We start from the raw sequence: 12,861 nt of genomic DNA on the forward strand, positions 1-12,861 counted from the left end.
CGGGAAACGGTTTCCCGCTGCGACTCAGGGAGCCGATCTCACGCCAGCAGCTCCTGTTTTCTACCCTGAGTCTCTGTGTGCGTATGACTCTTGATCATTACTTTTTTTGCTCCCATCTGCTGATCAAGCTGCGGGTTCATGCCGTCTTACAGGTCCTATTTTTATTTCAGTGTGTTGATTACAATTTGATGGTGACAATATGCTTGGTGTTCTCACTCTGGAGGCTCATGCTGGCTGGCTCTGTGAGATGTCTCTGTTTAGAATGGAAAAATAAATGTACCTGCTCTCAGGGGGCGTTACAGATCTGCTGATTGTGCGGGCTTCAAGGCTGTGAGCGGGGACAGGATGAGGCTGTGACAAATCATATCAGAGAAGTTGTCACGGCCTAAGTGTGAATGTGATTTGTGTGTAGCTGGTTCATTTCCAAGTCCCTCTCAGAGGGGTTTATCACAGGGTCAAAGCTGTGAAGAGTTCTCCTCTGGAGTTACAAGAAAATGATGATCCAATTTCACTGACCGACGCCCTGCAGAAAGTTCTGTTGGTTTATGATTTCTCAAATATGTTGTTTTAGCCACCTCTTTCTGAACGTGTTTACCTTTCTTTTACAGCTGAAACTTGAAGATCGATCCATCGTCATTAGAGATATCGTACGACGAAACAATTCAAATGTAAGTCGAGGCTTTGTCCTCACTTTTCGCCTCACCTTTCTTTCTGTCTTGTTATTTCTCCCTTTCTTTCAATCAAGCCTCTCTCTTTGTCAGTCATGTCACTGCTCACCACTCTCTTCCATTTGCTGCACAAGACATGACTGGAATATTATCGCAGCTCCACACTTACAAAGAGGCTTTCTGTGTTAACGCGGAGCAACAACTCCCTTTCTGAATACAAATGCAACATTTTTTACGTTTGCTTGAAATTCAAGAGTTGTCTGGTTCACATACCGTCAATCCAGAGATGGGTGTGCACCACGGTAGAGTTGAAAATATAAAATCACAATCTATTTCTATGACTTGAAGCTTATAGGCAATAATCAATGTTCCTAGAGAGATGTAGCAGTGATGATCATCAATATAATTATATACTAAACCTCTTTTTGTTGCCTTACAGGATAACCAGTGTGGTATTGTGACCAACATTGACATCGAGTGTGCGGTGAAACTCGTGGGAACAAACTGTGTTCTGTATCCAGTGAACAGCAGAGACCTGCAGCACATCTGGGTAAGACATTTTACACACAGGGTCTACATGTAAGATAATGCTTCCTTTTACAAGTCAGTAAATTCCTGAAATAACTGTGTGATCTAGGACTAGTTTTATTTCTACTTGTACATAAAGAGTAATACTGCCACACCTGTATACAGACAAAGGGATGAAAATCAGCTTCCACACACTGTTGGTAAACTACATGTCAATGCAGCAACAGTATCACATGCCTGTTGATCGTTGATGGACCAGCCAGTATCATTATTCTAAGTTAAATGATATCAAACCAACTATTTTCAGGACATTCTGTAGGAAATTATTAGAAATGAAATAAGTTGTTGTGTAACGGATCATTCTGTGATAAAATATTAAATGTATTGTGTATGTATGCATTTTTTCTAGTCTTTTATGTATGGAGACTACATCGCCTACGACTTCTGGCTGGGGAAAGTGTACGACTTGACTAATCACATCATCCTCAAGCTCTCCAACGGAGCAAGGTAGAGTGTGTGTGTGCGTGTCTCTGTGTGTCTCTGCGTGTCTCTGCGTGTGAGTGTCTGCTTCTTTGATTAACAGCGTGTTCTGTGACCATGTTGAGTTCTGTTGGCATGTCTGCTTGCTGGCACACATCCCTCAGTGCCAGATCCAGTGACCGTCAACCTGTCGCCTCTCTCCCTGCAGGTGCTCCATGAGTGTGGAGGACGGAGCGAAGCTTTACGACGTCTGTCCACATGTCAGTGACTCGGTGAGTAGCCATGAGGTCCTATTTGTCACCTCAGGAACATCCGCCATGAACAGAGCCGCTGTTAGTCAGGGATCAGGCCGCTTCACAACGGTTTATGGTCTGTAAATAGTTTTTATCGTGTTATTTTATGGGTGCAATGACTTTTTTTGTGGTTCTAAGCCTGAACGAACAATCCGCCCATAGTTTGATATTTGTATGTGTGTAAAACAAGAACAAAAGGATCTACTATAAGCATTGCCACTTTCTACTTAAGATAAGATAAGATGTACCTTTATTAATCCCCGTGGGGAAATTCAAGTGTTTATGCAGCAAGAGGAAAAACAGTACAGGTTCACACAGGGATATGAAACACAAATTTAACTTAAAAAAATGAAACTTTAAGTTTAAGGTTATCGTCATGTTTTCAACCCTTATATTAACACAGTAGTTCATATAAAACACATCAATATTGACAATAATAATGAACGCAAAGAAAGATGAGTACAAGAAGCACTTAAAATACAATACTATAAGCGGTGAACAGACGGGTTATGAATACACCATCGCTTTTTTATCCTTTTTTAAAGATGTCAATTCACCCTCGTTTTAAGATATAACCTTCCCATCTGTCAGTCTTTCTATAGGGAAGTTAAAAAAAATTAGATAATTTGTCCAAATTAGAGCAAGTGTCTCTTTCCCCTCCCCTCAGTAATGCCTTTTTACTAACTGTTATGGCTGTTGAATTCTGCAGTGACATAGTTTTCCCGAAAATATCCATTTGAGGGGGGAAAAAAAGTATTTGTTGCATTTAAATTCACAGTTTGGTTTAGATTTGTTTTAGTTGCCGAATATAAAGCATCATTGTGTTAAATAATTAATGTTTTTTATATTTAATGTATCCTTGTTTGTGTTTGTTCTTCAGGGTCTGTTCTTCGACGAGGCGTATGGTTTCTACCCGGGCCAGGTGCTGATTGGTCCCGCTAAAGTCTTCTCTAACGTTCAGTGGCTGTCGGGGGTCAAACCCGTCCTCAGCAGGAAGTGCAAGTTCAGGGTGGTGGTGGAAGAGGTGAGAGGAAGATGACTCTTTTTGCTCTCTTTTTTTTTTCCAGATTAATTGTGTGAAGGTCATATGCTTGAGTAAATGTTTATATGTTGTGTGTCTCTAAATCTTCTCCATGGTGCTCTCCTCAGGTGAAAGTGGTCGAGCTGAAGGTGACGTGGATCACAAAGAGCTTCTCCCCCAAAGGTTCAGACAGCGTCTATCCTCCCCCCTCCACCATCCCACAGGAGAATCTCTGCCGGTCAGTCTGAACATTCATCCGTTTCTTCACACTCAAATCTAAGTCTGTTGAACAGATTCAAACTGAACCTGTCTTGTTACTGTGGTGTTTGGTGAAGGGTGCGGCGTCTAGGATACTACGACCACACCCAGAGGCAGCTGGGAGAACGGGCCCTGTATGTGTTCCCCGCCAAGGGGGACGCCACACGCATCACCTGTGAAGGACCTGAGGGTGCCCCTGTCCTGCCTGAAGACCCCGTGGCCAGAAAGGTGACAATAAGATTTGTTTTTTTATATTAATATATCTCCAGTGGTTGAAGAAGTTTTAATGTATTTTACCTAGTCAGTAAAAGTAGAAATACTTTGTTACAGCTAAAATGTATGACGTTCAGAATTTTGCTTAAGTAGATAAACAATGGTCAAATATGCTGAAAGTTCAAAAAGTACTCGCTATGCAGAAAAGGCACAGTCCCCAAAAACTGTTTTAAATTATAATTATTAGTGGAAAAGAAACTCAATAGTTTAATGTTGCAGTGTGTGCGCGGCTTATTTCTAACCCACACACATTGCCAAGGCGTTTTTGAATTCAATCAAAGAATAAATAATGGTTTACATTTTTGGGGATTTACTAGATAATAATTGTTTTTGTTAATAACAATTTGTTCAAAATGTCTGAGGCTGCAAATATCCAAATTCCACAGAAGTTGAAATATAAAATAGCATAAAAGGAAGATACAAGTAACGTTCCTTAAGTACATGTACTCAGTTATATATGTCACAGTATAGATTGTTCTATCCCAGTATGTGAAGAACTTGTTACTTGTTGTAAGAGTGTATGTTGAGGCAGCCTGTTATCCCCTCGGGAGCTTATTAACAAGCAAATGAACAGAGGTGGATCTCGGTGCTGGTGTATTTGAAGAAAGTTGTCTTTGAATTTTGGACTCTCTGTGGTATTCGGTACAGGGAATGTCAGTACTTGTAAAGTGCAAGTTTATTTTGTATTATCTTCAAACTCTCTGTGTGTTTGTGTGTCGCCTGCAGTTGAAAAGGATGTTCAAGAAGGATTCGGGGAAGAAGTCGGAGAATGCAGACGCACAAGGTGCCCGACATCACTCTGCAGAGAAAACACACAATCCAGAGGAACATGCATCACACACACACTCTGCTCTCTAATGCCGTCGTATTATTAGCTCAGCGAGACTCAAATGTTGAAGAATTTCCCTCAGCCAAGAATACTCTGTGATGTGCTGATGATAATTCAAACGTCAACACTACAACACAAATAACCTTTTTAATTAATCTGCTCCTGAGGCTGGAAAGATATTAATGGCACCATTTTTACTTCTCAAAGTGAAACCTTGAAACCTTGAAATTGATATTGACCGATATGTTAAGGGTATTTTTTCAGGATGGTCTAAAATATATTGTCTCTCTCTATTATTTCACAATGACACCTGCATCCTTTATGCTAACATCTTCCCAAAAGGAATGAAAAAAGAGTCATATGCAAAAAATACTGTCTGTCTCTATCTCTCTCTCTGTAACCAATACATACATTTGTTTTTTAAGTTTATACCTATGTTCATGTATACTCCTGTCATACCTCTCACCAGGTGATCACAAATCGGAGCAGTCCGACCCGTCTCATCCCAACAACAACAACGGCCACGCGGGGTCGGGCCAGAATCCGCAGGACTCCCAGAACACCAACGACAGCTCGGCCGAACACGGAGAGCAGGACGCTGACGACGAGGCTGCAGAAGACACTGACGATACCAGGTCTGTAAATATCTACATTTTATATAATCAATGCATTGTGTATCAGATTATTTAGAATAGTAAAGCTTAAGCAACGTGGCAATACATCTAATAGATGATTGAAAGAAAATCACAGTTCTGATAATTGCTTAATGTTTGAAGTCATTTTCAGTAAAACGGTCTAAAATTCTCTGGTTCCAGCTTCTCTAATTTTGACTAAGGTTTTGGACCATGAAGGGCCTTTGTCCGACTTAGAGGACCATCTCTAACAAAAGCTATCCTTTCTGTGTGTGTACTGTGGGTATAATTCAATTTGATATTAATCTGTGACTCTGATCCTGTTTGCAGCTCTCTGACGTCATCGGCCAGCTCCACAGCCTCCTCTCAGAGCGGCGGTCTGGGAGCCAACCGCAAGAAGAGCATCCCTCTCTCCATCCGAAACCTGAAGAGGAAGCACAAGAAGAAGAGGACCAAGTTCTCCCGCGAGTTCAAGCCTGGCGACCGGTGAGTTAACAGCCGTACAGCATTTGTGGCTGTCTGTACACTGGCATCAGCTCTGACCGGCTGATGAAGCAACAAACAGCTTCTCACCCTGGAGAACTGACAACAGAGTTTGTGTGTCGCTCCGACCTCACTCTTGTTTGTCAAAGGGTTCATGTCTCGATCTGTCTGAGGGTGACACAGCAGCCTCACAGAAAGACTCTCAGAGCTGACACTGGTGTCATATTCTCAAACACACACTGTTACACTCAGTCCGTACACTCTCCCCCTGCAGATGTTCAGCGCCCTGCCAATTAACAAGAATCATGTTCTTTCAAAATGAAAGATTTTAAGGTTGACAACCTCTAGTCTTGTGTTCATTTTGCTGGCAAGTTTTGTTTGATTTAGTCTTAATCCTGTGTCAAATTTCCTTGTTAGCTTTTATCATATTTCCCTTCCATTTATTGGTCCATTTTAATGGTTGAAAAGTCTGTGCATTTTAGTCTTATCTTAGTCAAGAAAACCTTTACAGTCAATTCCTTTCTCTAAAGTGTTGTTGTTGTTGTTGTTAAATTATCAGTAATATACACTCCTAACTGTGTTTATGCGGCCGGTCTAGCCCTGATTTTGATTCACAGGGCACAAACTACGGTATAAAAGACAAAAAAAACAATATTTTTGTTTATCAAAATGACAAGGCTATTGTTGGGGAAATGGTGACAGATCACTAGTGTGATTCTGTGTTTGGTATTTAATTATAAGATGATTAGGTTACATTTTTACTCGTCAATCCTGTTCCTTTAATGACAGAATTTGATAGTGAGCTAGGACAAAATGATGACAGGAAGAACAGAGCGAGAGACGCTAAGTAATGATTAATGATACCAAAAGAGGACAGAATGGGAACAGGGCCAGAATATTGCTAGAAATATCTTAATGTACGGTACAGTAACTTTCCTTTTGTGATGAGTAAAAGGAGGTTACACATGATAGAATCTCTCCTCTACAGGATAAAAGTCAAGCGAGAGTCTTTACACTGTGTTTGAACAGGGTTGCAGTGGAAGTTGTTTCAACAAAAACCACGTCTGATGTGATGTGGAAGGACGGGCGGTTGGAGAAAGGGATCCGATCAAACGAACTCATCCCCATCCAGCACCTCGACAGCCACGAGTTTTGTCCCGGGGACTTCGTAGTCGACAAAAGACGTAAGGACAATCAGCTTAATGGAAAATGTTATTGTATTACTTTGTTCTATTTCCCTCATTCAGACCAGTAAAGACACAGTGTGTGTCAGAACTCTGTCCCTATGGACCAAGATGATATTCATTATATAGGTCACCTAGTACCTAAAGAATCTAGGTCATTTGCTTAAACTATGCCATTGTGTTTGAAATGGACTAAAAAAGATCTAGTGGATAAAGGCTGTTATCTAAAGTTGTGATTTTCTTTCATGAAAATGCATTTGTGTGCTCCTCAGCCCAAGCCCTGCAGGATCCAGGAGTGTACGGTGTGATCCAGTCCGGTGATCACAAGGGCAGAACATGTGTCGTCAAGTGGATCAAACTCAACTCCAGCAGCGACGACGTGGAGGTCAGTCAGGGAAACAAGACAACTGTGATTCAAAGAGGGAGGAAAGGGGGTTTTAAAGAATAACTTTATCCTAAAAATGACCAATTGTATATACTTTTCTCAAGAGAAATCCTAATGAATTGAAGTCAAAATAACAACTACATTTTAGTTTTCAAAGAAGCAAGACATTATAAAAACATCAGTCAACAAACTCTACCACATTGCTTAGCTGTTGTTAAATGCGACCCCTCATTTATTTTTACAATTCATCAAGAATTTGCTCCATTTTGGGATTAAACAAAGAATCCAGGCTGAACAAACACAGTGAAGGCATTGAAAAGCAGTTTTCTTCAAGAATTGAATGTAACACAGGGTCAGTTATTGATAAACAAATGATCATGTTAGGGGTATTTATTGTCCGCAGGTATGAAAAGCTGTATGTTTTAACCCCAGCAACCTAACTACTCCTTCATATAGCTTCATTAGATGGTCTTATGTTGCTATACGTGGTTGCTTTACAAGTATAAATCAAATAATCCAGAAAAATGATTGACTTATTCCAGGTTTTTGGTATGGAGGAGGATGTCAGCGTGTACGACATCACGGATCATCCAGATTTCCACTTCCGCACCACAGACATCGTCATCAGAATATGGAACTCTGAGAACGGACACAACGACTGTGAAAATGAGGTGAGGACAGGGCTGGACGATGTAACCGTGTCTCCTCAAAAGGAATAAAAAATGTCTATTGTATTATTATTATGGATTTATTAACATGCATGCTTTGTTCTTCTTTTCCTCTGTTCTTTTGTTGTTGTATTTAATTTCCTCTTTGTTTTTTAACCTGTGTGGGTGATTCTCCATCACTAGGGTTAAGTTATTCTTTGTAAAGATTCGCCTTGAGCCAGTGATAGCTTTCTTTCCCTTTTTTGAGACTTTGTTTTTTAAATCATGTCATGGCAATCTTTATACAAGATCACAAGTTTACCTTTTAAGAGCTTTACAACACACAATAAAATATCCTTTAGTCTTGTTTTCATGTTGTTGGGGGTTGTTGATGATGGTCGTTTCTCTTCATAATCGTCCCCTCAGACGTCGGTGGGCCAGGTGTCCCGGGTGGATGTGAGCAGCAAAGTGGAGGTGGTGTGGGCGGATAACTCCATGACCATCGTCCTGCCACAGGTAAATGTTTATCTTTCTAAAATGATATTGTTTTATTCTAGAAATGCTGCAAACAAATGTCTCCTAACAATCACACATGCAGCACCTCTACAACGTGGAGTCGGAGATCGAGGAGACGGACTACGACTCGGTGGAGGAGACGAGCAGCGTGCTGTCCACTGAGGAGTGGGAGGACGAGAGCGACAGCTGGGAGACGGATAATGGCCTCACCACGGAGGACGACAGCCACCTAAACAATACAGATGCCGCCGATACAGTGACCCCGACCCCCACCCCCACCGGCTCCTCATTGTTCATCATCCCCCCTCAAGAGGGCAGCAAAGCTGGGGTCACCAGCCCCACTAAAGGGGCCACTGGAGAGGAGGGGGAGGGGTCTGTAGCTGCTGCTAGTCCTGCTTCTGCTGGAGGTAGGGAGGCTATGTTTTTAAGATGTATAATATTTGTGTAAAGGGAATGCTGTCGACTCCACGGTGCAAAACATAAATGATCCTCCTTGATTCCTTTCTCGTTTCAAGTGATAGCTACTCACTCAAGTAAATGGATATCTTAAACGTTGGACATTTTAAAATATAAAACAATTGATTACAGTTAAACTCAAAGGGTTTACCATTAAATTGCAACTGACAACAAGTAACGTTTATTGAAGGAGAAAAGATAATGCAACATCTCGAAACTCAGACATTGAATCGTGAAAAACTACTATAATAAAATTCATCAAGGTGAACAAGTAATGCCTGTGCATCCTGAGAGAGCCTCTTCTTCTTTGCCATGGACCTCCATTGTTGTCTTTATCTTGAATTTGAAACAACAAATAACTTGATTACCAGAAACAGAATGGAGATCCGAACATCACCTGATGCTTCAACATATAGCCACTCTACTACCGTGTGTTTGCAACTCTCTAAATGACACGCAGGAATTCAATAAACTTGTAATCTCTGCTTGCCTAGGAACCACTCCAGGAACAGTCAACGGAGCGGAGAAGCCTGGTAAAGAAGGTGCCTCTCGGGGCTTCAGGGAGCTGAAGGAGGCGCTGAAGATCCTGGAGAGCCTGAAGAACATGACTGTGGAGCAGCTCTGGACCGGAGGGTCTCCAACCTCCCCCACCTCCACTGAGCCTGCCTCCACCACTAACGTAGCGAGTTCAGTGACGCCCACCGCCCCGGAGAAGCCGACGAAGGAGAAACGTTTCCTGGACGACATCAAGAAGCTGCAGGAGAACCTGAGGAAGACGCTGGACAACGTCGCCATCGTGGAGGAGGAGAAGATGGAAGCTGTGGTGGAGGCAGGGGGGGGCGCAGGAGCAGCGGCAGAGGTTAATTCAATAACTCTACAACACTGCCAGTGCAGTCCAAATGGATAAACTGTAAAAAGTGCAACATTAGTGTGTCTTACGTGCCGATGTGTGACTGTTCAGGTAGAGCGAGCCGGAGAGGAGAAGCCTCAGCTGGACCCGCAGACCCCGGTGGGAGGACAGGAGTGGCCCAGTGAGTTTCTCAGTGACACGCCGGTACTGTGCCAACAAAGCGGAGGGAAGCCCGGCGTCACCTTCACCAGTGCCAAGGGAGAGGTGTTCTCTGTGCTGGAGTGGGCTCCAGGTGAGACATGTAGAGAGAGTTTTTTAAAACCCTGAGACCAAAGCAGAAATTACCCACATCCTTTAGCTTGGTGAACACACAAGCTAAGTCGTATTTCTTCCTTTCTATTTCTTTTCTGTGTTGATATTTAATCACTATATGTCTGTTCTCTCTCTGTTTGTCTCATCAGACACACACTCGTTTTATAAAATGGAGTTCCAGCCAGCGGAGGCAAAGAAGTTCTTCAGCACAGTGAGGAAGGAAATGGCTTTGCTAGCAACGTCCCTGCCAGACGGCATCATGGTCAAAACATTTGAAGATCGCATGGTGGGTTCAGAGCAGCAGAAACAGTTAACTACACATTGGTCTGGCCACAATTCAGTTCATAGTGGCAAATATTCCAACAGTCGGTAAGATGTCAAGCTTGTGAGACATGTATATCATGAACCTGAGAACAATCTCTGCATTAAATATTTAAAATCTATGACGATGCAGACACACTCGCATTGACAAACTGAAAAATACATACGTGTGTGTTCACTAGAATTTCTGATTCAGAATTCTCCACAGATACAGCTGATGTAAAACCACACACTTAGTAATGAATCCTGAAGATTAATTCACAACACCATATTGGCCCATTAGTAAAAGCTTATGTTATAAATGATGCAAGTTTTTTGAAGACTTAAAAACAACCCCAGGATGTAGGACCAAAGAGCAGTATTAGGACCCTCTGTGTTTACAAACTCAGAAGGGGTTTATGGAAAATAGAGTATTGAGTTTGTAAAACAAAAAGCAGGTAGAAGCGGTCTTTCCTTTGGTCTTATCTCCTCAAATTGCCATTTAGAAATACTGACTGCATAAATCATTAATAAAGGTCTTTCCCTTCTTCCACAAAGGACCTGTTCTCCGCTCTGATCAAAGGTCCGACTCGAACGCCCTACGAGGACGGATTGTTCCTGTTTGACATCCAGCTGCCCAACATCTACCCCTCAGTGCCGCCTCTGTTCCGCTACCTGTCGCAGTGCAGCGGCCGCCTCAACCCCAACCTCTACGACAACGGCAAGGTCTGCGTCAGCCTGCTGGGAACCTGGATCGGCAAGGTGAGTGCTGCTTCGTTGGTCCATGTAGGAACGGGTATCATGTCTCTAACCAGGCTTGATTAAAAAAAAAAAGCATTGCTGGATTTGGAAAGCTTTGTGTAAAAATGGCAGTTATAGCTACTAGATGTAGCACAAATTGATCTTAAATGAGTGGGTAATTAATTGATAAGTTAGTTGACAATAATTCATTGGCCTGGATTTTCTGCTTCTCTCCGTTTTATGATTGTAAACACAATTTCTTTGGTTAGACGATACAACACATTTGAAGAGAATAACTTTCAAATGATGAAAAATATCCATCATTATTTCCCAGACTAGAAATAACATAAAGTAAGTTACTTCAATGCGAATACAAATTGTTCATGGGAATAGTGATCATCAATTAAGACCCCCTGGTTTCTCTTTGAGTGGCTACTGATTTGCTGTTGCTTTTGTGATGATCTGCAGGGCACCGAGAGATGGACCAGCAAGTCCAGTCTCCTCCAAGTCCTCATCTCTATACAAGGTAACACACACACACACACACTCCACTATCCTGCTTCTCTTCTCTGCAGCAAAAACATATTTTATTCATGTGTTCATTTGCTCACAAGCCCACGGAGTGCAGTTTCACACACACACACACACACACACACACACACACACACACACACACACACACACACACACACACACACACACACACACACACACACACACACACCACTTCCATAAATCTTCAATCCGACCTGCCTGACAAACTGAGTCCAGAAAATGCACTTATTTTTGTCAAAACAAATCTGCACTTCGCTGGCTCAGAGTTAACCGTGTCATTTCAGATTCACTTTTGTACCCAGATGTGCACATTAGTGTGGTTTTGCTTACAGCCAATCATCACTATTGCACTTCAATGTAATGTGACACGTGATTGGTCTACTACCTCAGCAGCTAATGGCCATAAAGTCTGCGGTGTGGTGAAGTGCAATAAACATAAATATTTAATGAATTCAAAATGATTTTGTCGAAATACTTTCTTTCACATGATGGGTATTGAATTAAGGCGTCAAAGTTATTTATTGCTATGGATACTTTTAAAAACCAAACAATAACCAGCTGTGTATGCATCTTCTCTTCAGATTTAGTGAGAAATCACCTCTCTGAACCGACTGTCACAAACCTATTTTTCTCACGTCTGTGTTTGTCTGCAGGCCTTATCCTCGTCAACGAGCCTTACTATAATGAGGCGGGCTTCGACAGCGACCGAGGCCTTCAGGAAGGATACGAGAACAGCCGCTGCTACAACGAGATGGCCCTGATCAAGATGGTGCAGACGATGACGCAGCTCCTGCAGCACCCCGTGGAGGTCTTCAAGCAGGAAATCCAGGAGCACTTTGCATCCAACGGCTGGCGGCTCATCTACCGGCTGGAGGCGTGGCTTGAGCTGCACGAAGGCGCTGAGCGGGGGCAGGCGATGCACATGTCCTCCAGAGCGCACCGACCTTCATCAGTGGAGCCTCTGGATGAGCAGGGGCCCGTGGCCGTGGCCCACAGCAGCCCCAGTAAGCCTGGGGAGGAGGGTGTCGGAGGAACAGGAGTCGCCAGTATTATAGAGGAGGAGCTGGAGGATTCAGGGCTGAGTCCCTCCACCACAGCGGCCTCTCAGCAGGAGCTGAGCCACAACTCAGACTGCGACAGCCAGCAGGGGGTCGCCTGTGCTGGCGGTGAAAACAACACGACCTCTGTGGTCCGCGGCGCAACGTCAGAACCCGCCACGGTCAGCGCAGGAGGGACGGGCTCCGTGGGAAGCCAGCCGGTGGTTCGACCAAAGAAACGAAGAAAGAGCTACAGGAGTTTCCTCCCAGAGGGCGGCGGATACCCTGACATCGGCTTCCCGCTCTTCCCGCTTTCCAAGGGCTTTGTGAAGAGCGTCAGGGGAGTGATGCTGCAGTACCGAGCTGCGCTGGTCGCCGCCGCCATCCCCCAGCACACAGAGGACAAGTAAGTG

The 12,861-nt window shown here is 43.2% G+C and overlaps 1 protein-coding gene across 1 annotated transcript in view; it reads left to right on the forward strand.

Moving 5' to 3' along the window:
- ube2o (ubiquitin-conjugating enzyme E2O) overlaps window positions 1-12,861 on the forward strand; it is a 30,152-nt gene that overhangs the window by 14,415 nt on the left and 2,876 nt on the right. Inside the window, exons 3-23 of the mRNA XM_063883334.1 lie at window positions 609-668; window positions 1,108-1,218; window positions 1,606-1,703; window positions 1,885-1,948; window positions 2,850-2,993; window positions 3,119-3,228; window positions 3,326-3,476; window positions 4,248-4,305; window positions 4,820-4,985; window positions 5,313-5,468; window positions 6,495-6,649; window positions 6,922-7,034; window positions 7,577-7,705; window positions 8,108-8,197; window positions 8,280-8,604; window positions 9,148-9,512; window positions 9,615-9,795; window positions 9,965-10,101; window positions 10,674-10,877; window positions 11,325-11,382; window positions 12,065-12,854. Of these exons, the coding sequence (XP_063739404.1) occupies window positions 609-668; window positions 1,108-1,218; window positions 1,606-1,703; window positions 1,885-1,948; window positions 2,850-2,993; window positions 3,119-3,228; window positions 3,326-3,476; window positions 4,248-4,305; window positions 4,820-4,985; window positions 5,313-5,468; window positions 6,495-6,649; window positions 6,922-7,034; window positions 7,577-7,705; window positions 8,108-8,197; window positions 8,280-8,604; window positions 9,148-9,512; window positions 9,615-9,795; window positions 9,965-10,101; window positions 10,674-10,877; window positions 11,325-11,382; window positions 12,065-12,854 (3,665 nt within the window). The remainder of the gene's footprint in view (window positions 1-608; window positions 669-1,107; window positions 1,219-1,605; window positions 1,704-1,884; window positions 1,949-2,849; window positions 2,994-3,118; window positions 3,229-3,325; window positions 3,477-4,247; window positions 4,306-4,819; window positions 4,986-5,312; window positions 5,469-6,494; window positions 6,650-6,921; window positions 7,035-7,576; window positions 7,706-8,107; window positions 8,198-8,279; window positions 8,605-9,147; window positions 9,513-9,614; window positions 9,796-9,964; window positions 10,102-10,673; window positions 10,878-11,324; window positions 11,383-12,064; window positions 12,855-12,861) is intronic.

The sequence above is a fragment of the Eleginops maclovinus genome, chromosome 5 (genome assembly GCF_036324505.1).
Source record: "Eleginops maclovinus isolate JMC-PN-2008 ecotype Puerto Natales chromosome 5, JC_Emac_rtc_rv5, whole genome shotgun sequence".
In the NCBI taxonomy this organism is placed as follows: Eukaryota; Metazoa; Chordata; class Actinopteri; order Perciformes; family Eleginopidae; genus Eleginops; species Eleginops maclovinus.